The sequence below is a fragment of the Suricata suricatta genome, chromosome 4 (genome assembly GCF_006229205.1).
Source record: "Suricata suricatta isolate VVHF042 chromosome 4, meerkat_22Aug2017_6uvM2_HiC, whole genome shotgun sequence".
NCBI lineage: Eukaryota > Metazoa > Chordata > Mammalia > Carnivora > Herpestidae > Suricata > Suricata suricatta.
Window position 1 is genome coordinate 147,315,408 of NC_043703.1, and position 27,081 is coordinate 147,342,488.

The window sequence follows — 27,081 nt, forward strand, 5'->3', positions numbered from 1 at the left end:
TGGGGTGGGTGGATGGGTGGAGTGATGGCATGAAGCAGGGACAGAGAGGCTGCAGAGTGGCAGCACCTGGGACACAACCACACTGAGGGGTGCTGGGCATTTCCACACCTCCAGCACTTTGCTTTGCCCAGGCAGCACCCATCAGGGAGGGGGAAAAGCCTGCAAACTCTAGGACTTGGCCTTCTCCCCGGCCCAGAGAGAGGAAGGGAGGGAGGTGGGTGACGCTGGGTGGGCTTGCTCCAGAACACAGGGCCTCCCCCTCACAAGTGCTCACTTTCCAGGCGTCTGGAAGTCATTGGGAGGACAGAGAGCCCTGTGCTTTAGATAGAGTGGTCCCTGGGCACCCCCTGAAGCACTCACGTCTCCTAGGGGCTGGCTAGAGCTCCAGGTGGAGTCCAGGGTGGCCTGGGAGGCCGGGGGGGGGAGGGGCAGTCAGGTCCAGATGCTCTAGTTCCGCATGGGATGGCACAATACCGGGATGGAGCTGATGAAGAAGGGCATGGAGACCTTTTGCTGGAAGCCTGTCGTGCTTCCCCGGCACATCACGTGCCTCGCCGCGCTCACGTTGTTAGTGTCTGAAACATACGAGGGCGGTGAGGTGAGGTGCCCAGGGTCTCCAGCTGGAGGTGGAGGCTGCCTCGAGCTAGAACGGGCCCGGCCCTCAGGCGTCAGTTCCCAACCTGTGTATTCACCCTAAATGTTCAAAACCCCCCTTATATACGGGGCGCCTGGGTGGCCCAGTTGGTTAAGCATCTGACTCTTGATTTTGGCTCAGGTCATGATCTTGCAACTCATGGGTTTCAACCCCACAGTGGGCTCTGCACTGACAGTGCAGAACCTGCTTGGGATTCCCCCCCACTCTTTCTGCCCCTCCCCCCCCACAGCCCCCCTACTGTGCCCTCTCTTTCTCAAAATAAATAAATAAACTTAAAAAAGCATATTTTTAAAAAAACCTTATATTTTTGCCCCACCCCCAGAAGTTAGAGCCAACACTATGGGGGACAATCTAGTCACCAGGATTTCTTTTTTAAATGTTTTTATTATTGAGACAGAAACAGAGCATGAGGGGGAGAGGGGCAGAGAGAGAGGGAGACACAGAATCTGAAGCAGACTCCAGGATCTGAGCTGTCAGCACAGAGCCCGATGCAGGGTTTGAACCCACGAACCAGGAGATCATGACCTGAGCCGAAGTCGGAGGCTCACCTGACTGAGCCACTCAGGTGCCCGGTCACCAGGATTTCTAAAACTTCCTAGAACATTCTAATGTGCAGCCAAGTTTGAGAATCTCTGGTCTTTTGCCTCAGTGCGGCTGTTGTTTTTTGCCTTTTTGTTCTCATTCCTAAAGTGTCCAGATCTGTGCTCAGAGCTCAAATAAATTTACTGAAAAAAATAAAATAAAATTAAGGAACAACAGCTCAAAGAGCCAGAAATTTATGCAAATGAATGCAAATAAATACACACTCCATACATATGTTTATGCAAATATTCTTGTGGTCCTTGCAAATCACTCACGCGCCTGCAGGCAGCTGCCTACGATTTCTTGGTGAGAACCCTGGGCAGGGTGCCCGGGTTAATGACAGGTGATATCACGACCTCCCAGAACAGACATCTCTATTAGCAAACTCATTCCAAAAGTCCTCCAGGGAGCTGCGTACCCAGCCCAGCTCTGGGCACCCGAACCCCCTTGCTTATGCACTCAGGCCTCAGGATTCAAGTCCACAGGCCAGGGAGGGACCAGGAGCAGCTCCCCACTGGTTGCTTCAAGGCCACCAGGCCTGTGGACAGAGAGAGTGGGGGTCTGCCATGAGCCTGAAAGCTGCTGGAGGACAGCTCTGATCCCCAAGGGTGTTGCTGGGTTGCCTGAGTTCTGGGCCAGTCTGGGTAGGCCGACATGTGGCTGGGCACTCCGACAGGGTGTGTGTGTGTGTGCGTGTGTGTGCTGTTGGCCTGAGCAGGTCCTATGGCTCATTTACATAAGCCCAATGGGAGACGCTGGACCTCAGAAGAAAACTTGTGGAGTTAAGATAAGAGCTTGGCATGAACACCCACGTTCCCTCATAAATGCTAACTGTGGCCCCAGCACTAGTTTGCAATCTCTTCACCCAGGCCCCTGTGGGACAGTCATGGCCTCCATAACGTCAGGACTCCCTCGCTTCATTGCCTCAAGGATGAGCCAGTCTTGCAACCCTCTGGCCTCTGCCTCTGCTCCCTGAGAGGGACCAAGAGGAGTTGAAACCTTAACGCTCTCCACACTGTCCCCCTGGACTGAGCACACACCTCCGTTGGCTGCATGGGGTGGAGGGAGTTCCCCAAGGGGCGTTGGGGTGCAAACATCCATCCAAGAACCCGGCCCTACCACTGGGGATCCTGGCTCAGTCTGCTGTGGTCAGTCCTGCAAAGGTCACACTCAGTTTCTCCTTTCTATAGTTGCTGCATCCTGAAGGTAGAGGCCAGACCATTTGGGAGGCTTTGGGGAGTCAGAGTGTGAGTGAGCTCCAGGAGGGCAGAGAGTTTTAGCAGTTACACATGGTAGGTGCTCGCTACATTTTTGTTGGTAGACTGAATCAACGAGTATTGTCTCCGTGGCAGACATGCTGCACTCTCGTCCCCAGCTGTCCTTATACAGTGTGGGGTGGGGGAGGCATGGCCTGTCCCCACGAGGGAGCTCACCTCTGGGAGGACAGCTGCAGACTCGGTCCCCCATGGAGCCAGCGCACGGTCCACAGTGGGAAATGCCTCCCTGGTTGAAAGGCCAATTCGCCTGTGCACAGACCTCACTCTGGGTGGTCCTGGTGGCAAGGATGTGGCGGAGGGGCAGCAATCCTCTCAGGTCATTAAGGAAACCCAGGGACTGGTGGTCCCATTGGGTGCCAGGAGTCCGTTCAGGTATGATTCCGTCTCAACAAAGCTCTGCTACAGCAACCTCTCCACCAAGCACAAAAAGCTATGAGCCCCTGGTGACAACCCACCCATCCAAGCCCTGATAAGGCCTGGAGTCCAGTCTAGTGGAGAGAAGCCCACCACGTATTGGGACAGAGGGCTTGGCCTCCCTGGCCACCCACCCTCCACTCAGTACCTTCAGGGATCATTCTTAGTTCTTGTTGGCCCAACTTTCCAAGAGGAAAAGAGCTTTCACACTCAGAAAAATCTCCGCCAGCATACAGACTGGCTTCCACTCAGCTACCAGACTCCCCAGAGTCGCCGCCCAGGCATGTGACAGAGGCCCGGCCCTGGGGGAGCACTGTCTCCTGCCACCTGCTTCACTCTTGCTGGCTTGAACTGAGCTTCTAAAGGGTGATTTTATTCTTTAATTATTTCAGTCTGACCCTTCACCTCTTCAGCTTTTGCAGGCTGACTGGGAGATTCCCTGTGGCTCCAGTCACTCAGCTGTGTGATAAGGGACAAAGGAGATAAAGACTTCTCCTTTGGAGGAAAAGGGGAGTGATTAGCCCTGGGGACTCTGTGGCTGCTTGGCTGTGGGCCTGGCCACTGAGTCCGGGTCCTTTCCCTGTCAGGCAGTTGTCTAGAGGGACCAGCCTTTGTCCCCATGCTGACCCCAGGGGAGGCTAGCCATGGGCATTCTGAGACTTCTCTCCTCTCTGTCAAAAACTGGCTGGAAAGGTCAGAGGTGAAAGGAAAGTATTCGGGATAAATTTCTGTGGTCAGGGGGATCCACCAAGCTGACAGCAAACTAAACCAACATTGTTAGGAAACAACCCCACCCCCTCTCCTGGCTCCAGATATAGATGTACGGGGGGACCAACTCACTCAAGACCCACGGACCCAGGGTTGGTAACCCAGAGCCAAATTTGAGAGCCTAGAACCAATCCAAAGCCTTGACCTACAGCATTTCCATCTAGAGCCCAGAGCTTAACATTTAGAACGGAAAGGCCCCAGACAGAGCCGAATGTTTGACGCAAAGGCTAGATTCGTGATTTTAAAACCTGGAGCTCCGACAACTGGACCAAGTCCTGAGAACCCTCCTAGCCCCAGAGTGCTAGAAAGTTCCCTTTGCTGCTTCCAGCCTTCTGACTGGCACCTGACAGTGTGCAGAGTATTAATTATGGTCAGAGCTTTTCAACATGCAATAAAAAGCCTTTTAAACCATTCCGGTGGGAGGTGATTAACTCTATTAAGTGGCATTATGGATCTTCCTATCTGTTGCTTTCATAAACATAGTTGTAGGCGGAATGTTTTATTAAGGGCATAAAAATGTCCCACATTACAATGCATAAGCACATATTGATGTTATATTTCTTTACTGTGCTGCACGCCCCAGTCCCCAACCACTCCGAAAAGAAACTACATGTCTTAATAATTTATGCTCCAAGTTTTAACCAGGATTATCAATGGCAGCTTTTGAGCTTTCTCTTTTGGCAACACAATAGATCATAGTAAAAATGCACCGACAAGCGATGTGTCCGTTTGATTTTTTCCACCTGAATCAGCAGCCCAAACTCCAGACACAGCAGTTTAGGGCAAGCAGCACACTGAAGAATTTAAGTCTAAGCATTTAATCTGTTCTTTCCATAAATTTCTGCTGCTTGTGCTTTATAATGATTCTACCAGAGGAAGTTTATTTATATCACAGATTTTCAGCATCAGCACATTGAGAACACAAGGGCGATCGCTCAGTCAATAGCTTACAGCCATGTATAATATCACTCCGGAAATCAAAAGCCCATTTGAAGAAAAGAAGGCTCAGATTAAAGTCACTTTAAGACATCAATAACTTGGAACTGACTGTAGAGAAGTTATAAATATCCAACCTGCGCATATGCAAATATGCGCTCGCAGACGCGCCGCCGCCGCGGCGCGGCCGAACCTCCGGCGGCCCCTCCCCTCCCCACGGCCTGTGCAGCGGCGCGGGGGGCGGGCCCGACACGTCACTGGGGGCGGGGCCTCGCCTCTCCGGGGCGGAGCGCCCTGGCCCTCCCAGGCAGTCAGCCCCAGCCAGAGTCGCCCGCCAGGTTTTCGGCGTGGGCTGGACTTGGAGGCCGGCGAGGAACAGGAACCCAGCGTTACAACCCAAAGGACAGAAGAAACTGGCGCCTTTCTGCGTTGCTTACCGCGTGCCAGGTGCTGGGCCAAGGGGCACTTTAATTACATCAGCGACCCCCAGCCGTCTTTCTGACACCATGAGGAAACCTCGGCATTTTGAAAAGCCCTCATCCAGGGTGCATGCATCCTGCCTCCCCATTTACCCGCCCCCCCATACCCACCGATTCCATGATCTCTTTTTATCCCCGAGGCAACCCTAGGACAGAAGGTTCCCATTTTACAGATGAGGAGAATGAGGCTTGGGGAGGGTAACTTGTCCCTGGCCAAATATGGAGGCAGCAAAGGTTTGAGTCAAGCTCTGCTTAATTCAAAACCCTGCTTTTATAGTTTTAAACCACCGCATTTAGTGCTTCCTGCCTGTCCTAGCTCCCTTCCTCAGGGCAGGGCAGGCCCAGGATCGGAGAAGAGTTTGAAATCACTCGGGAAGGTGAGGCCCAGGGTCCAAGGAGCCTCATAAATAAATGATTGTGATGTAGACACAGGAAGGGGATGTCAGCAAGTTGGGGCAGGGCAGAACTGGCTCAGAAGGCAAGCTGGAAGGGCTGGCTGGTGAGGTCAGCTGGGGGAGATCCCAGAGAGGGGCCCCAGCTGGGTAGAAGGGACCAAGGCAAAGCCCAAGGCCTGGAGCTGGCTTGGGGCCTGGGCTCTGGTCTTGAGGTGGTGAGGGGACCTCAGGCCTACAGGAAGGGAGGCAAGGCAGGTGGGGCTGGTGAGCAGACCAGCAGTTGGCCACAGACCAGCAGTTGTACTATGCTGGGCAACCCTGGAAATTGCCAAGGCCTCCAATGGCCAAGGGCTTATATGGCTAAAGCCCCTGAGACCACGACAACCTCTCGGGAGGACGGGGAGCCCTGCTCCTTGCCCAGGAGTATGACGTGGCCCTCCACAGCACGAGGATCCATCGAAGAGCGAGTTACCTGCCGTCAGCGGGCAGCAAGAAGATAATAAGGTCAAGCCCTGCAAAGGTGTCTGGACAAGAGAGAATTTGACAAAGGCCTGAACGTTTGAATGAAGTTATACAAAATCATAGAAGCTGATGACTGAAAGGAGATAGCTTTCTGCAGGATGGCTTTTGCCTAAAGATGCCCTAACTCTGTATCCACCTCTGCGTCCTTGCTCAAAATGTCTCATCTCCTTGGATCTCTGCCCTCCCCGCTCTATGCCTACAACACTGTGAGGTTTACACTTCACTACCGTGGGCAGCATTGAGTACTTAGAGCTATAGTCATTCATCCATTCATTTATTCACTCATATGTTCAGCCAGTATTTATTGAGCATGTACAATGTGCCAGGCATTGGCAATACACTGACGAACAAAAAAGACCAAGAGCCCTTCCTGGTGGAGCCCTGGTTCTGAAGGATGTTTGGTGACCTGTCTGTGTCCTTCTCAAGGGCAGGCATGGTTTAGCTGGCTCATGAGGGGAAGGGTGTCCTGCTGCACTAGGTCCCAAAGCTCCCAGCAAAGGGCTATTCAGAGCCTCAGGCCTCATGACTCATCATCTCCCTTCCCTTGTTCCTCTTATGCCTAGGGGTTGCTTTTGTTTTTTGGAGTTCCTTCGCAGGACAAGAGTCTGTGGGGGGTGGGGAGGGGGTGAGGGTCCTTCCAGGTCAGTGACTTAATCCTGGGAAGGGGATTATACACTCTTATTCTCCCCTTCTCTGCCCAGTGCCAGGAGGGCTCCAAGTCAAGCCCCAACTAGAGCTTAGCAGGGTGGGGGAGCGGCCTCCTGGTGAAAGCAGAGGGGGGCTGTGCACAGGTGCCCAGGCTGCCTGTCTGGGGGCTGGGCAGCCTTGGGGGCTGCTCAGGAGGGTCTCCTGGATGAAAGGAACATTCAGAGCTTCAGCTTCTTTCCTTACTGACCAGAGCAGAGGCTGGCTGGACACCTGATCCATCCCCAGTTGCCTGCCTCCTGTCCCCAGGGGAGGAGCTGGATTCTTGGGGCTGGGGGCCGGGAGGACAGTCACCTCAGCCCCTCTCCCCTTTTTGGTGGTGAGAACTAGCTTTTGCTGGGACGGATTGTTGCACTTTTCTGGAACTCTGAAGGGCACTTGTGTGACTGTTTCCTGTACCTCCTCGGGAGGGCTCTCTGGTTTCTGTGTGGCAGCTGCAGGGGGTTCTGGGGATGGCCCTGGGGGACCCTGATGAGGTCACACCTCACTCTCCCCCTCTCCCCAAGGAGGACAAGCTGCCTCCGCCCAGGTGAGAGCACCTTTGGGAATCTGAAGAGACAGAGGAGGCTGAGGGGGGAGGTGGCCAAGAGCTGGGGCAGACCAGAGCCACACCTTGGGTGGACTAAGATGTGACTTCACTACCTGGTCTTCCACTCAGGGGACTGTTCACTGCTGGGCCCCCGCCTGGTTGGCCCAGACGCCGGCCTGGGAGTCCCTTGTTTGGGAAGAAGAGGGAGTCACAGGAGAGAACAGTCATGTCAGCCCTAGGCTGCCACTAGGGCCTGGGGGTTCATGTGGTCTGGGGGTTCTGGGAAGGCTTTCTGGAGGAGGAATCGGCTAAAGGCGGGTCTGAATAGGGGTGGGGCTGCAGTAAGTGGTTGTTGGGCGGGGGCCCTGAGGAGCCAGGCCTCAGGGAGGCAGGGCGGGAGAGGCAGGCGGGGTCAGCAGTCTCTGAGCGACAGGTGAGGGAGCTTTGTGAGAAATGAGGACCACTGAAGGATTTTGACAAAGGGGGGGCCTGGTCACATGGTGCCTTAGAAAATCTGCTTTGACAGCAGAGTGGAGGCTGTCATGAGAGGGTAGGCCTGCGGGCGGGAAGAGCTGAGGAGGGGGCCCCTGAGGGGCCGAGCAGAGGGTGGGCAGTAGAACTGAGACCACAGAGAGGCTGACCAGGTGGGAAGGGCACGTGAGGGCCCTGGAGGCCAGTCCAGTGGGCTGACAGGCCCAGAGTCCTTGTGGGGGCACAGGCTTCCCAGCCGTGGGCACAGCTTGGGTCCAGGCGAGGGCATCTTCTCAGGTTTGGCAGCATGGCACCCTCCAGCAGCCTCTGTGGGGCCTCAGTGTCCTTCAACCTCTGAGCCTCTGCATCCAGCTCCTCAGTTTCTAAACGAGGAGGTAGAGAATCAGTGTGTGGGGCGCAGGGTGGCAGGAGGGAAGCTGAACTGGGCGGGAAGCCAGGCCCTTTCTTCCACAGCAAACACACCCTTGCTGGGCCTCCTCGGGGCTGGACCCAGAGCCAGGGACTGAGGTATTACAGTGAGTATATGGCTAAGGACGAGGCTCTGGGGCCAGATGGCCCAGTGTCTGTCCCGACTCTGTCCCCGACCAGCTGGCTAAACACGGGAAAGTTACTTCATGCTTCTGAGCCCAAGTTTCTCATCTGTAGAATGGGGGTTATAACGCAGGCTGCTTCAAACGGCTCTTGTGGGGATGACATGCGTCAGTGCTGGGCCACCCTTCCAAGAGCGTCTGGAATAAAATACCCTCAATAAGTCACTTTCCAGCTGTTCATATCGCACAACTCCAGGGGGCACCATTCACCTCACACGCATCGAGATTTCTTTTGTTATTGTGACAGTTATCTGGTAGATGGCAATCCAGGGTCTTGGGAAAAGGGTATCTTAAAATTTCACAGAAAGTTGCTAAATTGGCCAGCGCCGGGGGTGTTCTAAAGTCATTCCCAGTCGAGTGGGGGAGACAGACATGAAAATAGACCATCAAGATGGCTCGCCCGTGAGAAGGGTGAGTGGAGTCTGCGCGCGAGTCGGGTGAGCTGAGGCGAGGATCTGATCTTCCTGAGCCACTGTTTCTGGCTGAGGCTGGTGCCCCAAGTAGTGACTCGAAAACTGGGGTGTTACCGACACCCCAGCCTCCCAGGTGGTCTGGGGGCTGAGAGGGCCTCATGCCAGGCTCTCTGTCCTGTCCCAACTTTGCTGCGAGAGGCCAGGCCAGGAGGCTGCAGTCCAGCTCTGAGAAACCCAGGGGCCTCCCCTCAGAATGCATATGCTGAGTGCTCTCCTCTGCATTCAGTTCCGTGGTGGGAAAGGCAGGCGAGCACAAAATAAATAACCAGAAGACCTCTGCAATCCGGCTCCCTCACCCCCGGGGAATCCGGACTAGCTCGTAACTCACCTCCCAGGTCAGACGACAAGGCAGGCCTGCAGCAACGCCGCAGCCTCCCCCTGCCCGCCTGCCGCTCCAGCAAAAACCAAGCCTGGAGCTCCGTCTGTAAAGGGGACATGGTGGCCTGTGCCGTGCACATGGAGGGGACTCTTGTGAGGTCTGTCTCTGCTGCCTCCTGTGCAGGCAGCAGGCGGTGAAGACCAGACCCTGCCCCCCCCCCCCCCCAGGCTCAGCAACCTGTGCTGACTGGGGCATCTTCCCCACCCTGGTGACCGGGGGTCAGGGCTGATTCCTGGAAGGAAGGGGCTTTCCTCACAGACCCCTGAAGCTCAGGCCAGGGTTAGACTCTGGTGGCACAGGTTGTTGAGCCCCGGCCGGAGGAAATAGAGACCCTCACCCCTGTGCTGGCCTTTGTGGGGTGTGTGGGACCTCAATGAGGGGAAGCAGGGTAAGGGAGGAGGGCTGAGAAAAGGGGGGCCAGAGAAAGGGAGATTGTAAGGCCTAGTTCAGCTGGTGATGCTGCCTCTGTGTGTCTCCCCAGGGCTTCTTCCTCATGGGCATTTTCTTCAGAGGCCTGAGGATCCTTGAGGGCTTTTGTCAGGCAGATGGGTGGGGGAGGGTGCAGGGGGAAGGGGAAGGAAGGGAGGGAAAGGGGAGGGTGCTTCAACCTCTGTTCCTGTGCCTGGCAGAGCCTTGGGAGGCTCTAGAAGCAGGATACCCAACTGACCAACCAGCTCAGATGAGGCTGATCTGGTCAGAGTAGGGGCCGGTCGCCTCCTCCTGAGGCCAAGCCCTCAGGGCTCCAGGGGACTCCCAGGCCCAGGGGAGAAGGTGCCAGCCGGGCCTCTAGCTCTCTCCTCTGGGCCTCATGGAGTCCTGAGCTCCCTCCCAGAGAGGACTAGTGAATTTTTCCTGCTCTGCTGAGCTCCTTCAAAGATATCAGCACATGGTTAATCTTCCTTCTGTTCAGAAATGCAGAGTAATTTGCCCGAATGGGGGTTTCTGCATATTTATACTAATGTCTGTGTTTAAAGCTTATGAGACAGGGAATTGCTGAGAGATGTCCATTAGCAATATATACAGACTGCAATTATTTCTTTATGGTGTGTGGTTTGACTGCAGAATATTTTATTTCAATGGAAGGAGCAGGCTTTGCCTACTGTGTTTTCTTATGGGCCCAAAGAAATCAATAAGAACAGAAAAGAAGTGAAAAGAGGCACGAATAAAAGGAGTGTGACCTTTTAGGACTCTGGGCGCCTTGACTATGCTACTCCAGGGACTGCCTCCATCCTCAGAATCTCAATGCATGCAGGCAAGTGGGGGCAACTCCGTATGTTTAAGACTGTGGATGAAAACTTGCAAAGCCTCCCTGGGACAGAGGCAAAGTTTTCAGTTCATTCCCTCCCATCAGAGACAAGCAGGAAATGGGAGCACGGGGGTGTCCTTAGAGGACCCCACTTAGAAGCTCCAGCACCTTCCCCTCCACGTCCGCCCCGGGACAGAAGCTCAGAAGAGAAGCGGGTTTTGATCTGAAACGAAATAAGCTGCAAGCTTAGAGGTTCTCAGACCACAGTTCTCTGGAATCTGCTTGGATTCTGGTAGAAGCTCAACATTTTCCAGGATGTGTGTGGAAGGATCCGGAAGACAGAAGGCTGTGTTTCAGAACCACAACTGGAGCAGCCAGCGTGGAGGCCAAGGAAGGAGGAGGCTTCCGGGGAGCTGCAGGCAGGGGCTGCCCAGCCGGGGAGAGAGTGGCCGGGAAGCCAGGGGAATGCCTCCCTGCTGAAGGTGCCTCCTGTGCTCACCTCGGCTCCGCCTCGATGCCCACTCAGCTTCTCCTGGCTGCTCAGGTGACTTTCCTATCTGGGTGTCCAGAGGCGCCTCACACCAGAGTCCCCCCGAGATGCTCTGGAAGAACGCACTGGAAGAGCATCATTGCACCTAAGGTGGTCCCCCGGATGAAGAACTGTCCTAAAGGGCTTTTTTTGGATAAGAAAGACTGGAGGAGCTGGGCAGAGAGAGAAATGCAAAAGGCTGATACCTGTGTGACAGATAACGTCTACACTGGTGATACCATTGTCCACCGCTTCTACTGGGGGCCCCAGAGCCCCCTGATCTCTCCCCTTCGGCTGCCCTCACTTCCCTCTTCCTCCCAGTTGGTCCTTTGCACAGCTGGAGCACCTCCCGGTCCCGCAGCCGTCTCCTTCCCGCCAGCCTCTGCCACCTCGTGGCCTGCACAGGGCTGGCTCCCATCTGCCACCCCACCTTCCCCTCAGCAGGGAGGCACCCTTCTTTTCCGGCCTCAGAATAGTTCCCTGAAGTCAATGCTGACTTCTCACTGCCTTCTTGCACAGAAATCTTTTCCAAGAGGTGCCGGGGTCCAGAAGAGGGACAGATGGTCCCTTTCTTTTTATAACACGGCAAGTCTTTTGAAGTGAAGAGCTATGAACACAAGTTTTGCCTTCAGCAGATGTTCTGTGGGCACAACAAATACCACTTTGTGTTCTTCAGCAACTGTGAGCCGTGTTAACTGGGGAGGAGACTGAAATTGGGCAGAGCACTGGCGAAGCATATTCGGGGGGCCCGGGGGCCATGGTGGGAGGTCCCTGTTCAGTCTGCAGTCAGGCTGACTGCAGGCTGTGTGTCTGTACAGCCATTTCCAGGTACGTGCTTCCTCGAAGCCGCGTCTGCTCACCTTCCCCGAGCCCAGGGGCTGCCCAGCTGCAGTTCCACCTGTGCAGGGGACAGTGGTGAAGGGCTGACAGCCTAGTGGTGTTCTTGTGCACCTTCCAGATGATCCCGAGGCTGGGTCCAAAGCTGTGGGGTGGGATGAATACTCTTCGGGATTCGTGGTTGCGTTCTATCACCTTCCCCCTTGAGCGCTACGGGGCTGTCCAGGCCCCATGGCTGTACTAGGCTGATCTGGGGATTTTGCAAAGGACAAGAAGGGTTAGCCAGGCATGACATCTGTCGAGCTCCCAAGGAGCCGAAGGCCGTCTAGATGTCAGTAAAAGCCAGCTTCCGGAACTCTGTCCTGGTGGCTCCTCTGGCATTGGTGACAGGGATATCAGGCATCAGTAACTACTTCTAAGCGGATGTGTTGTTGTTTGATGGATTTCAAGAATTGTGTTCACTTAAAAGGGCATAAGCTCAACTAATAGACCTCATTAACTTCAAAGATGTATCATTTTTGCATGGAATTGGCTCCTTCAGAGGATGGCAGGCTCCATTAACTTAATTGCATAGGCAATACTTTGTATAAGGTGTGGGAGACACCTCGGCAGGAAAGAACGTCCAGGGCTGCCCGATCCCAAGCTCCAGTGGCGTCCGTGGTGGCTGGGGCCCTGTCCGAAGTCCCTTCTAAGGGTCCAAAGTCCCTCATGGGTTTATTTGAAGAATTAAGTCCACTCACTCACCCATCCGCCACACAGTACTCTTAGAGATGAGGAAAGAACCCAAGAGTCACCAATTTATGTTGAGAAATATCAGACATATGATCCTAGGAGATGTAAGACAGCCACTGTGACCCATCTTTAGCCCAGACATGCAGCGTGACAAGCGAGGGAAGCCTGCAGGTGTGGTGCGGTGGGAGTGGGATGGGGGTCACAGGCAGGCAGTTTTCATCCTGACCCTGTGCCCCCTCTGCCACTTACATCTGGGCAAGTCTCTTATCTGAGCCTTGGTTTTCCCTCTGTGAATCCATTTTCTAGGGCAGCGACAGGGGTTACATAAATGCAGAGTGAATGTGCACGACCTCCACTCCATGCCATTCCGGAAGACAAGGCTGCACCTGTTGGCACTGACTGCCGCCCCCACTCCCCAGCTGCGCTCCCCCAAGCAACTGCTCACCTCCTCTCTTGGAGAGAATTTACTCCTGAACAACCCGTCCCCCTACTGCCCACCCCTTGCACCCCGTCACGCCACTACAGTGAATATGAGGGTGGGACAGTATCTTCAAGGCCATTTAGGAACCCCCCCATTTTACAGGTAGGGAACTGAGGTTCAGAGGTGTCTCTAAGATTTCACAGTTGCCCTAGCAAACTGTCTCTAGAAAATCCCCTGTGAAACCATCCCACTCCTTAAGTGTCCCGTGTAATTACTTCATCTGATGCTCGGGAGTTCTTTACCTGGAAACCTTCTCTGTCCCGGCAAACCGAAAGCCACATAGAGACAGGGCGCATTGGGTCAGGCTGCTCTGGGTCATGCCCGTGGGGCACACGTTGCCAGGCTGCTGTGATCAGAGTGGCACATCCCACAGGAGCACAGTGCTGGCTGCTGGCAGCCCCACAAGGCATGGATGGGAGGAAGAGTAGGGACCAGATACCTACGTACTTACAGGGTGGGGGCAAGTCATAAGTGGTACCATGTAGGCAAGGTCAGTGACGGCCCTGGAAGTGTGGTTTGACTGGGGAGGAGACAGTGTCCCGAGAGAAGATGACAAGGACAAACTCTAACTCCATTTGCCAACCAGACTGACGTGTAGCCTGTTATGGACTGAACTGTGCGCCCTACACCTGCCATTCACTCCCAAAGTGACTGTATTTGGAGATAGGGCCTGAGAAGTTCAATGAGGTCATGAGGGTTAGACTCTAATCCAATATGATTCTAATGCATATAAGACAAGGAAGAGACACCAGGAGTGCTTGCCCAGAGGAAAGGCAATGGCAGAGCAAGAAGATGGCCATCTCCAAGCCAAAGAGAGATGCCACACCAGAAACCCACCTTGCTGGCAGCCTGATCTTGGACTTCCAGCCTCCAGAACTGTGAGGAAACAGATGTCTGTTGTTTAAGTTGCCCAGTGTGTGGCATTCTGCTATGGCAGCCCTGACACACTAATATACAGCCCATGACGTTGGTCCCACAGGAAGTGAGTATGTGCCTGGGATGTGTGTAGACATGGGTCTGAGACACGGAGCAATGACAACACTGAGAAGTCACTTGGAAGAGAGGAGGAAAAGGCAGTGAGAGGCCAGTGGGCAAAACCACACAGTTCACGGCGCTGTGCTAGGTCATCCAAAAGGCTGCTGGGAGAGCTAGAAAGTAAAACAGGGCATTTTCTTGGTGATGTACTGATGAACACTGGGGCTTCCCTTTAAGATACATTATTTTAAAGAAAGCGAGTTACACTATGAAAACAAACAGTGGCAACCATTTCAACAGATAGCAAACTTTTGGCCATTTTTGTCTTTAAGCAATTTACACAGTGTTTCCTGTTCCTTACATGCTTGTGTTATTTTGGCCTTTTTATGTTTCTAGAATAGTGAGTATGCTCTTGAATGGACTGTAGTTTCAACCAAGGCCAGAGTTCTGCCATGTCTTCTGCAGTATGTTTCATGGTTTGGGGTGCTCTGGCCTCCCCATCACGTGGGGACAGGCGGCAGGCGTGCCATAGTTATCCCAAGCTCTCCCTTCTCTTGAAACTCATTCCTAACCTCAAAAACTGAAAACTGGGGCACCTGGGTGGCTCAGTCAGTTAAGCATCCGACTTTGGCTCAGGTCATGATCTCAGGATTCGTGAGTTTGAGCCCCGCGTCAGGCTCTGTGCTGACAGCTAGCTCAAGAGCCTGGAGCCTGTCTTGGGATTCTGTATCTTCCTCTCTCTCTGATTTTCCCCTACTTGTGCTGTCTCTCTCTGTCTCTCAAAAATAAATAAAAAACATTTAAAAAACTTAAAAGAAAAACAAAACAAAACTGAAAACTGTTAGGGATCGGCCTGACAGGATGTGCCTTTCCTAGCAAAGACAGCACATACTAGATGTTTGCACAGTGATTAGGCAACAGGAAACTTGCTATTAACCTGTCACGACAGGAGAGAGATAGGTTTACAAAGAATTTCTGGACCCTGGGGCGCACCCTGATTTCCTGGTCAGGGGTTAATGGCCCTCAAGGATTTCCCACCCAGATCAGAGCCCCTGAAGACCAAGGGGGTCTTCACTTTACAAGACCAAAGTAGCCATCTAGGACCAGAATGACTTGACCTTCACCAGAATGACTAGGCCTTGCCAAGACCCCAATGGCTGATAAAATGGACTCTTGCCCAAGATCATGGATCCTTATCCAGCCATCACTAACTGGGCAAGTAAAGCTGAGAAGCTGGAGGAAACTCCAGGCTTCCTGAACTTTGGGTACCAAGTGGTCAGAGGATAGACTTCTTGAGTCTTTAAATGTAAATCACTAGCTGAACCTGTCTCAAATCTGGACGGCCCAATGCACCATTTGCTTAGAAGTGTCTGTGTGCGCGTGTTGCTCTATGATAGAAATCATATGATTTCTTGCGAAATCATAATTCTGGTCACTGGCACTTATCTCAAACATTCTTCCCTAAGATCTGGCCTCTGTAGAACTACTTCCCTTCTGTCCCCTCCCCTCCATCATTGTGACTGCCTTTGAAGGCCCCGTCTACATTGATCTCTCTTTTCCAGCCCCTGTGGTTTTTACTGCTGGCTCCCCCTGGACTCTGCAAGTGGGGGTGCAGGCTTCTCCAGGGAGACCGCCATCCCTCCCAGCGCCTGACACAGTGTCTGGAACACTGTAGGCATCCCCACAGGGCCTCATATTCAGTAGGAGCAGAGATCCATATGGGGCATGGAGCTGGCACATTCTATATTATCTTTTGAGTGGGAGAAGCGAAATGTGGGCCTTGCACACAGTTGGTGACTAATACTACACACATTACTTGCTCAATAAATGCTTGGTGGTGCAGCAGGGAAGGAAGTGACACGACCCAAGCCCCGCGGGGGCTTCTTCATGTCAGTGATCTAGAACATAGCGATCATCCCTGCTGGCATCTATGTGGGCTTGAGACCAGGGTAGCTGGCTTCCTGCTGTGGGTCAGTGCCATTTCCTGAAGCCCCTGGAAGGGAAATGTTCCTTCCCTTTGCTCTAATCTGAGGAGCCCTCTCATTCCCATGGTGTCTGGACTCCACTGGCCCTGCCTGTCAACGGTTAGGGCCAGGGCAGGATTTCTGATCTCAAACATGCTCGGCTGGGATTTGGGTTCTGAAAGCCTGTATGCTATTCCTGGCTCTGTGTACTCAGCTCAGTGAGGAGGGGGCCTGGGCACCTTACTCTCACTGTGTCTTATTGAGCAAGAGCACCCCTGAGAGGATTATACAGAGGCTGGGGTCCTGGGGTCACCTCCTGCTCCAAGAATGACTTGTCTCTGGGTGGTCTAGTGGCCTTTGCTGCATCTTTCCGCTTGCCTGGCTCGCTCATCATCAAATGATCTGTTAACACAACAGTTAAGCCCTGCACAACCCTCCAATTAATGATTAACAAACCTCGGGAGGCTAGAGGCCTGTGAAGGGGAGGAGGGCTCTCTGAGGCAGGGCTGGGGCAGGTTCTGCCCAGGCGAGGAGGAAAGACCTTGTGTGGATGAAGTGTCAGATTCCACAGGCTCTGAGACACATATTTTTGGGGTGAGGGTGTGTGTGTGTGTTGGCGTGAGGGGTGGCGTAGGAAGGGGAAAATTGGGGTGAGGGTAATGTCGGTCAGATCTGGGAGATTATTTTGAGCAGTTCTTGCTTTAGAAACAATGGCGGGCCTGAGCTAAAGGTGCGCCAGGCAGTGTTTCTTCTCCCGGATTCTTTACGGAAGTGCTGGTAATAACAGCCGCTAGCATTACTGTGGGTTTACTATGCACCATGCACTGTGTTAAGACTTTGCATACATTATTAAGTCCTTAAAACGTGTCTATGAAGATGGCAGTGTGGTTATCTCCACATTACTGATAAGGAAACTGAGGCTCAGAGAAACCGGTGTTCTAGCAGTTTCACTGGGTTAGTGGGTAGTGGAATTGGGATTCTACCCGAGCAGTCAGGTACAGAACCCAGGCTGCTGGCTGCTGTCCAGGCTGCTAGCCACGTGCTCCTAACCCACTGCCCCCACTTGCCTCCTTGCTTGGTTGATCTCAGGAGCGACAGCGTTCTCTTTGTCCCACCTACTGACCCAGCCATGGAGGAGGACCCAGGCTGGGAGTTTGGCACCCTGCTATCAAGCTGGGTCTCACAGGATGAGACCCTTAGAAGCAGACAGGAGGAGCCCTCAGAAGACAGACAGCTCCTGGAATTAGGGGGAAGGTGTTGGCAACAGCCCGGTTTTTTCTCCTTGTTATGGCCATGTGGAGGGCTGTAAAATGTTAACAACGCAGGAAGGCAGTTTCTTCCGTCTAAAGTGGACCCCTGGGAACCAGGTGCTTCAGACATCACGGTGCTGCCGCAATCTCCCAAGGCTGGAGAGCAAACTGGTCTTTGGCTTTTTCATGTTGCCCTGGGCACCTAAAAGGCCACAGCACTGAAAGGTGGGCCTGGCACCAGTGGTGAAGACAGTAGTAGCAAAGGCGTTGACAGTGATGACGACATGCTAGGCACTATTCACAAGGCTTTATGTAAAATAACTCAATCCTCACCACAACTTCAAGAAGCAGGTTCTATTATTATCCCCTTTTATAGATGAGGGAAACTGAGGCAGAGTTTCAAAATCCCACAAGCTCTGGGGCAAGCATCTGGGTGGAGGTGCTTGGGCACAGGGAGGAACTTTGAACTAGACAGTCTTCCTTTCCCAGCAGTGCAGGACAGCTGTGGGGACGGGGACCGGCTGCAGAAAGAACTCTCACATGGCCACTTTTTTGTGTGCTGGGATAACCAACCGCCATTCACCACACAGAGGGAGGAGGCAGCTGGTGAGAAGGCACGGAGCCTCGGTGCTGATTCTCAGCCCAGGGCTCTGTGCCTTCTTTCATCTAATCCTTCTTAAGCGTCTCGGCACAAGGCACTGGCTGGGATACTGGGGTGGAATGGGACCGGGCGGGATTCTTGCAGCCCCCACCCCAGTGCCTGGCAGTCTCGTGGCAGAATGACGCAGGAGTAGGGTAAACGTTGCAGGCACGCGGCCAAGCGCAGAGCACAGCTGGAAGGGAGATGGGTGTCCCTAGGCTTGGAGTGGCTTCAGGGGAGCCTGTGAGTGGAACAGCAGAGATGAAGGGGTAGGCGGGCAGGGGCCGGCCCCTGAGGCACCTTCCCAAAAGGAGCAGGGGCTGTTGGAGGCATTTGGTGGGGAGTGACAGGACCGGAGTTGCGGACTTGCAGTTGGGAGAGAGCACGCTGGCAGCACCGTTGACCTGGCTGGGAGGGGATGCACTCTGGGCCCGGAGGCCACCAGTGCAACCAGAGGGGATGGTGGCCTGAAAAAGGAGTGGTGGTGGGGAAAGAGAGAGGATAGATGCAGAGGAGGCAGCTTCAAAGGGGTTTTTAGACTCAGCACATTAAAGGGGTTAAGGGCAGGTCAAGGACAACCACGGGCTTTGACTTTGAACTCCGGGATGGATTCATGGTGTCATTTCTGAGGCGGAGGCACAGAAAGAGCAGGTCTGTGGGAAGATGATTTCAGTTTGGACATTTTGTGCCTCTGTGCTAACCATGCGTGGGCAAACAGCTTTATCATGAATGCCCAGCTGCTTCTAGAATGTGTCCGAGCTGTGTGCCCTGCGTGTCAGAGGGTGGGGTCTGTGCTGGGCTCTACGCTGGGGAGAGCAGTCCAGAAGCCTCCTGCCAGGAAAGTGACACATCCACTCCTTTAAGGAAGGGGGACATCACGGTCCCACGGAGCTGCTGCCAGGGGCTGCCAACCGTGCGAACAAGCTGGGGTTTTTCCTTCTCCTCTGCCCTGGGGACAGGGCTCTGCCTCCCAGCCCTGCACTTGCTTCTCTCTAGATCTGAGCTCGAGGTTGACAGGAACAATGGTTTTCAGAATTAAGAGGGCAAAGTACCATGTATGTTCATGTCCACGATCTCATTCCATCTTCTCTATGTCAGGTAAAAATGGTACCCTCATCCCATTTTAAAGATAAAGAAAAAGAGGCTCAGAGACGTTAGAAGCCTTGCCCCCATCTCACAGCTGTGCACTACGCCTCAAAGTATCTTTCCCAGATCCTGTCTTTGCCACTCATGGAGACAGGGTGGCTGCTGTCCACGCAGAAGGTGGCAGAGAGACAGACAGAGCGCCACAGGGTGGGTGCCCAGGGGCAGAGATGAGAAGGGAAGAGGGGAAGCCACGGGAAGGAGCTGCGCACACCCCACACCACGGCTGCCTGGACTTGAGATGCCTCATGGCCCCTCACCCTAGGCCTACAAAATCTAAAGTCAGACGAGAGGAGCTTCCCCTTTTCGGGTCAACTTGAATTTTGGTTTTTGGTGCAAAAGCAGGTGTGAACAGGTGTAACCTTGCTTCCTTTTCCTTGGACATGCAGGTAAAAATAGAATCACTTTTCTGCAGCTCACCGATGTGGACATTTAAAAGGTCTCTGGCTACCCTGTTAGCTACCAAGAATCCTTTGTGGAAAAACACAGGGGATAGAAAAAAGCCCCGACACCGATAGATTGTAGCTGTTCTCTGGTACCGGTGCAGTGACATCAGAATTCCCTCATCTCGCAAGGCCTGACGTTGGCCACCACCTCTGCCTTCGGACTGGTTCCTGGTCTCCAATCCAACGGGACAAGGCCTCAGGTATTTTATAACAGGATTCAAATGGAACTAATTCTTTTTTCCTCCCTTATCACTTTGCACACATGAAATCTATTTTAATTAGTTTTCAGTGCATAATCTTTTTTTTTTTTAAAGAATGAAATCCTACAGATTGCTCCCACCCCCAAATTGTTCTTAGAGAAAGAAAGATTTATCTTGTAAGTTTCTTAAGAAAATCTATATGTGCTCAATGCATTTAAATAACTCTCATTAAAGCGAACTGCATGCAAGCTGGCTTCCCCAGTCACAGATGAGAGACAATCGCTTGACCTATTGCGAATCAAAAAGCATTTCTGCACCACCTTTATTTTTCAATTGGTTAAGTTTTAAATTAAAGTCCCAACACCCTTTTTGGGAAGGCAGACTAACAGAGCCCCAGCAGAAATTTCAGCTCCGTCGATTGGAAGATAATTACAAGAAACAAAATGTGAAATTTTAAATCAGGGCACTAATGAAGTCTAAAAATACCAGTGGCCCATCCCTCTGGCTGGCGAGACCTGTTCCTCATGGAGGGGATCTCTCCATAATTACTCAACCCCGTGAGAGGCCAGGTTGTCATGTCAAACAATAGAGGAAAAATTGCGGGACTTTAATGAGCTAGATCTCAAGGAGCGCCATGGTGAATCTTATTATAATGCCGGGCAAGCTTTCAAACCGAGAACAGGAAAAAAGGAAAGTTCTTTTTTTTTTTTTTTCTTAAGTGGAGCTCTGACTAGTGTTGATGCCATCTCACCGTGCCTCCTGGTCCCCACTCGGAGCCAGCTGTCTGTCATTTAGGAGTGTGAAATCAATTGAGGTTTGGAGATGTAAAATCCCTAGGGGCAAAATTAAAAGTGACCCAAATCCAAACCCACATGGTCTTGTCAGGAATATGATTCTCACATGCCAAGTTTCAAAGATTTGGTTTCAAAATTCGGGTTTCTTATTTAAAAAAATATGCAGTTGTTTGACATTAGATCTGACAGACAAATTATAGCTTTAGCAATAAAGGCTTTTAAGATTAGAAATGAAAAGAGAAATTACTTAAAAAAAAAAACAACAACCCACCCAGGCTTGAGTTTGGAGGCATTTGTGTGTTCATGCTTCACTGTCTTTCTTCACCACAGATATAAGGGAATAAGTCAGCTGATGAGGGCCGTCAAGAGAGAAGTAAGTCAGATGTAATTTCTGGGGAAACCACCATCTCACTGGTAAACTATGGAAATCAGCATGACAGACAGGTCGCCAGTTGCTGCCGGCGGAAGCTGGAGCAGGGGACGGCTCTCACCAGTTTACCAGAAGGCAGGGCACCTTCTGGGCTTACCAACCCCTCCCCACCGACCCCCCACTGCCTGGCTCTCACCTAGCACTGAATGCGCCCCAGAGGGAAGGGCAGAGCAAACCCTATCAGGGGCCTCTCTCTTCTTCCTTCCTGTCTGTGGGCTTGGGCTCACCCCTGAGGATGCTTCACACCTACTGGCCCCAAAAAGATGTTACAGGTATGGCTCTGCGATGGCCAGCTGGCCCAGTGTGCACAGCGGCCAGCAGGGGCCTGTCTCTGCCACCTGTAACTTCCTGATCTTATGGGCTCAGGTGCCTGATGATGGGCTGCACATGTGCCTGGCAGCTTTGGGGAGGCAGACCCCAGTTCTGTGCTGAGCCCCAAACCAGGGGCTTCAGTCCTAACGGGGCCAGTTCCCTTTCTGCCCAGAGTAAGTCCTTTTCCTGCATGCATGTCTGAAACTTGGCAGATCGCCAAGACCTTTCATCAGCCCTAGGAAGCCTCTGAGGGTGGCGGCAATGGCCCCTTGGTGGAGGGAAGCCCACCCATGGCCTTAGGCTTTGGCAGGTGCAGCCAGGACACCCAGCTCCCAGTGGATCAGAGCTGGGAACATACAGACTGGGAGTACTTTTTTTTCTTTCTTAGAGGGAGAGAGAACTTAACCAAAACAATTCAAACAAAAAAATCAATTTAGCCAATTTTTTTTTTTAAAGATCTTAAACAAAGCAAGAGTTTACCAGAATTTAGATGTAATTTTCTATAATTTTGTCATTTAAAACTAGTGCTGATTTCCAAAACAAAGGCGGTTGGGGCGCAATCAGATTGGGAATTAAACCCAGTGGAGATCTAGACACGGCTTTGCTGTTGGGATGCTTGATGAGGTCTGAAAATTGCTCGAAAGGATAAAGATAGAGCTGCGTGAGAGCAGGCAGGGAAGCAGGGCTAGTGGGAGTCGTCAGGGACCCCTGCCGGGCCAGCTCCAGGGCTGTTAGCAAGGAGAATGCGAAGTCCTGCCCAGAGGTCCACACTTGCTGGAAGCATCTACCTCCCCTTTTAAAAAGGCCTATGAGCCCCAACAGGGAGACTGCCCACGGCGTGCCCTCTTGCCTGCAACCGGGTCCAGGCTTGGCTACCTCCCCTCCCCCCTCAGCAAGAGGGGGGCCGGCTGTGTGGAGCTCTGAGGGATGGATGGCGAGCAAGTCTGGGGCAGATGAACCCCACCGGCCTAACGTCTGTGGCCCCCGGTCCTCTGGCCCCTCTGCATTCCAGCAGGACAGACAGATCCCTCAGTCAGACGTCAGGAGTGAGGCCTGCTTGCTGATGCTCTTTGTCCCAAGCCTAAGGCTGGGGGCTCATCCTGCAGGCTCTGGACTCAAGGATCTGCCTTGAAAACTGGAGGTGCTCTTTCCAGGAGCCTCCCAGAGCCACCTTGAGTCCTTGCAACAAAATAATCCAAGCGGCTCAGATGGTCTGGGAGTGTCTCTCGGGGGTACATTCCTCTCACCTAACCTCTGGGGAGCTGCTCGCATCCAACGGCAGAGCAGATGGTGCTTTTCTAGGGAAGGACACATTCACGTTCTGACTGTTCTCACGGGCGGAAAATGGAGAAGGCCCCACAAAGGCTGTTCCATGGAGCCCAAAGATGGGTGGACGGTTCCCTCTCATTCCACCCTGGGCCTGGCTTCGGGATGAAAGGTGAGAATGGCCTGGGGCTTGGGCTGGGGGCAGAAGGACCCTGGACTTGGCAGGCTCTCCCCTCCCTTCCTCTCCCTGCCCGCTCACATGTCCTCACCCAGCCTGTCCTTCTCTCCCCACCTTCCCCTCTGCCTCCTCTGTGTGAGGCTGGGCTGTCGTGGGCAAGGGGAGGCCCCACTACCGCTTCTGGCTTGGGTGAGGCCGGTGAGGGAGCTGCCGGAACCACATGCCTCTCCGCACTGTGTCGTGGTGACCCCTCCGGGAGGCACAGATGTGGGGACACGGGAGCATGTGAGCAGCAGGACTTACCTTTGGGGTGCCCAGGGTCGGTGAACTCATACTTCCCCACGCCAATGGTCCGCAGCATCTGCAGCCCGTGGGCCGAGTCAGTCGTGGGGGGCCCATTGGTGGCAGGGGCACTGCTAGGGAGGGTGGCAGACGGCTGGGCTGGCGCTGGTGGAGGCAGCAGGGGCCCTGCCATGTGGCCGTTGCCCACGGCAGTGGGTCCCGGGCGGGCCACCTGCCCCACGCCAGGCAGTGTGGACATGGCCAGGGGCTGCGGGCTGGCGTACAGGGCCTGGGCGGGCATGTTGACCACCACGTTGCTCAGCGGCTGAGAGGGTGGCTGTGGGAGCGAGTAGTGGCCTGGCATCAGCGGGAGCTGGGGCCCCACGTGGGGAGGCAGTGAGGGCGTCACCCCAATGACTGGGGCCTGGACGTTCACGGCCGGGCTGAAGGTAGGAGGCTGGGCCACTCCATAGGAGTGTGCGATCAGGGCAGGCTGGCTCCCGGCGGCCACCGTGGTCACCCATGGCCCTGTGCCTGCAAGGGAGACAGAAGAGAGGTCATCTACCGGATACACATTCACTCAGTAAACAATGACTGTCCCAGGCCCTGGGCTGGGTGCTAAGGTCATCGAGGTGGACAAGACACCTGACTCCAGGACCCCTCCCCTTAGATTAAAAAATCCGTGATTACGGTAGCATTGGGGTATATGAGCAGATGGCTGTGGAGGCTCGGGGAGGGGGGGGCGGTGCACATCTGCCTGGGAGAGATCAGGAGGCAAAATCACAGAGAGAAGGTTCTCGGTTCAAATCTTGGTTCTGCCATTCATTAGCCAGCAGCCCTGGGCAAGTTGCTTTTCTTCTCTGAGCCTCATTCTTCCCATCTATCAAATGGAACCAGCAACACCTACCTCAGAGGTCTCCTGGAAAGATCTGAATGAGGGAAATGTATTTGGGGGAAAAAAACTAGCAGAGTGTCTGGCTTGTGTTAAATGTTCCATAAATGTTGGTGTTTTTCCTTTCTTCCTGGAGAATTGCTGTCTGGAGGAGGCGGGGAGAAAGCTAGATTGTGAAGATAGTAGGAGTTTGCTGGTCAAGGCGAGAACACCAGAGCCTGGAGATGTGCAAGAGCCCTGTGGTGCAGGGAGGGAGAGCAGGAGATGGGGGCAGTGGGGGAAGGCTGGCAGGGGCTGTTTTCGACCGCCTTGCTGGGGGGCCAGGCTGTCTCCTAAGCAACCTCTGCATGGCCAGCCGTGGGGGAAACAACAGAAATGCCTATTGGCCCTTAGAGATATTTTGACCAAACAAGGGGTCCAGACACACCCCCTGAGACTTGATATAAGATTCAACGCCAGCCTGCCCAGGTCAGGAAGAGCAGGGCCAGGTCTCCCTGAGCTGAGCAGACATTGAGGTGACCCAAGTGGGCTTGTGAGTGAAGCCAGGAGATCCTGTGACGGGGGGTGGGGGCAGTCTGGGTCACCTCTGACTGAATGAGTGTGGGGCTAGGTCTCTACCACCCACATGCCATCTTGGTTTTCATGATGTCACTGCAGTGGCTGGGGCAGGGAGACTGAGGGAGAGAGTGGGGGACAGGGGGCACTCAGGACTCCTACTTGCAGAGGCTGGCAGGGGAGCTGGGAGCTCTCTGACAGAAGTAAGAGGTTTCAGAAAACTAGAAGCTGGCAAATGTTGGTGAAGAAGCACTGGCAAGATTCTCGACTAGGCTGCTAAGGGGGCTGTCCCCAAGCCCGAAGGGGAGGTGGTATCACTGTGAGCTAGGCTATTGTCTTAAGGACAAGGCATGCCAACCTAAGGTTATTTCCATCCAGGATTAGCCAGGGAGCCTGGAACAAGGCACCGGAACTCCGGAACACGGCTGGTGACTTCCCTGATAACTCTGGTGAAGGTACGGAGATGCAGGGCCATGGTGGTGACTGATTTATGAGCGGGTGATTGGCTCAGAGGACGCTGGGGACCAGAAGGAGGTCTCTAGTGATGTGTACTGAGTCCTGCTCATCATTTTTATCAACGATTTGGTTGATGATAGGGAAGATACCACCACCAAATCACAGGTGGTGTATCAGGAGGGTTAGGCACAGGGCAGAGATAAAAGCTGGAATCAAGTCATATGGAAAGATACCGACAAGGACTTGCCCTTGGATCCCCACCCCTCGCTGCCTAAGGCAGACTGAGAGAAGATGGACAGGGGTCAGGGTTACTGCCACGGCATTCCTGGGGTCTGACTGGTGACAGCGCATGTCTGTGGCTAGCGGCAAGTCAGACGCGATCAAAGGCTGCAGTGGTCAGAGTGGAGGGGCTGAATGAAGGGGGTGCTGGTCATAGCACGTGTGGGTTCTTTGCGTTGGGCTGTGGTCCTGATGGAGGCAGAGGGAGAAGGAATTCTCTAGAGGGTAAAGGAACTGGCAGCCACAGGCTCTGGAGTGTGGCTGAAGGGTCAAGGGTGTTGATCCCACAGAAGACTTGGAGGGGGGACGGGTGGGTGTCAGATGTCTGTAGGGCTGTGGTGTGAACACAGATGTGTCCTGTGTATCCTAAGGGGAGGTCTGGGGCCGATGGGGGATAACAGGGAAGGTTTTTGTTAAGATCAGAGCTGACCAAAGAAGGCTTGGGGTGATGTAGGAGGTGGGGGGAGCCCCCGGCCCCCGGAGGGTGGAGCATCCCACTTCTCATGTAACCACTGGCAAGGCAAAGCCTCCCTGGAAGGTGTGACTGGAGAAGTGGGTGAGTCAGGGCACTGAGGTTCGGGAATGACGATTCAAAATAATGAAGTTGCTCCTGGGATGTCAGTCTCTCCCCCTCAGGCTCCCCAAAGCTTTCTCGAGTAGCAGGGAAAGGGGTAGAGATGCAGCTACTGCCCGGGCCATGCAGCGTCCCTCCCCCCACGCAGGTGTGGGCTGCCGCAGGCCCGTGGGCCCGGACCTGCTGAGGAGTCGGAGCACCCAGGAAGCCTCGGACCCCCCTCCCGGCCCTGGCGTGGGAGCCTCTGGCTGCTGGCCAAGTACACACCTGGATTGTCGCTCTCCCTCATCTGCTTGGAGGGCGGCTCATCAGTGTCCCAGGGTGTGGACTGGTTGATGGGCGTCTGCCCCCACCGGATGCTGGTCGTGAGTCCCTGGGACTGACTGTCAGCTTTGGAGATGCCAGGGGCCTGGGGAGAAGCAGAGCAGGGGGATGAGTGCAGCCTGGCGTGGGCTGCTGTCGCAGGGCCCATCCCTGAGCATTTTTCCTGCTGCCTGAGCCACGGGGCCGCCCCCAGTGCCACCCCGGAGATGCGGGCACTTTGGGTAGTAATAGCAGCCTTCTGCTAAACTCCCGTCCCCAGGACCACCCCACCCAGAGCCCCCCACCCAGAGCCCCCCACCCCGGCCGCCACGCTCTGCAGTCACCCATTTAACCGCAGCATTTATGGGCATGTGCTGAAGACCAGCTGTGTCCTCAGTCTAGGCTCAGTGCCACCATGTGCCTGGCCCTCTGACGTGTGAGAGGACGGCTCTCCAAAGTGCCACCATCTGGGGACCAGGGTGGGGACCAGGGCCTGTGGGAGGACAGCTCAGAGCAGGCGGCATCTTCCCTGGGACCCTCCTTGTTGTGGGAAGGAGGCAGTTCATTCTCTAATTTAGTGTTTTTTTTTTTTTTTTAACATTTATTTATTTTTGAGAGACAGAGTGAGACAGTGTGAGCAGAGGAGGGGCAGAGAGAGAAGGAGACACAGAATCTGAAGCAGGCTCCAGGCTCTGAGCAAATGTTCAGCTCAGAGCCTAATTTAGATATTTAGATTAATGAGAAAATGAACCCTGGACTGAAAACAAACATTAGCATCACATTGGTCTCTGAGCTACAGCCTTGATGGAATATTATATAGTCATTAAAAATCATGTTTACTAAAATGCATAATGGGATGGCAAAATGCTTACACTATCGTGTTAAATGAGAAAAGCAGGACATAAAGTGACACAAATATAAGCTCATATGTAAAGCAATCTGTGCAGGAGAGAAAAAACCCAAATGCTGGCAGGGGTGTTATTCTTGGTGACAGGAATACGGGTAACTTTTATTCTCTTGTCTATACTTTTCTGTATTTGCCAAATTTTCTACTAGGGCCATTACCATTGTAATAGGGCAGGAAAAAAGGGGGAGGAGGAGAAGCAGGAGTGGGAGGAAGC

At 53.7% G+C, this 27,081-nt stretch overlaps 1 protein-coding gene across 1 annotated transcript in view; it reads right to left on the reverse strand.

The window, feature by feature from the left end:
• KLHL29 (kelch like family member 29) overlaps nucleotides 1–27,081 on the reverse strand; it is a 305,147-nt gene that overhangs the window by 36,369 nt on the left and 241,697 nt on the right. The window contains exons 5-6 of the mRNA XM_029938230.1: nucleotides 25,925–26,066; nucleotides 22,923–23,435 (exon numbers count right to left, since the gene is read on the reverse strand). Coding sequence (XP_029794090.1) covers nucleotides 22,923–23,435; nucleotides 25,925–26,066 — 655 coding nt within the window. The remainder of the gene's footprint in view (nucleotides 1–22,922; nucleotides 23,436–25,924; nucleotides 26,067–27,081) is intronic.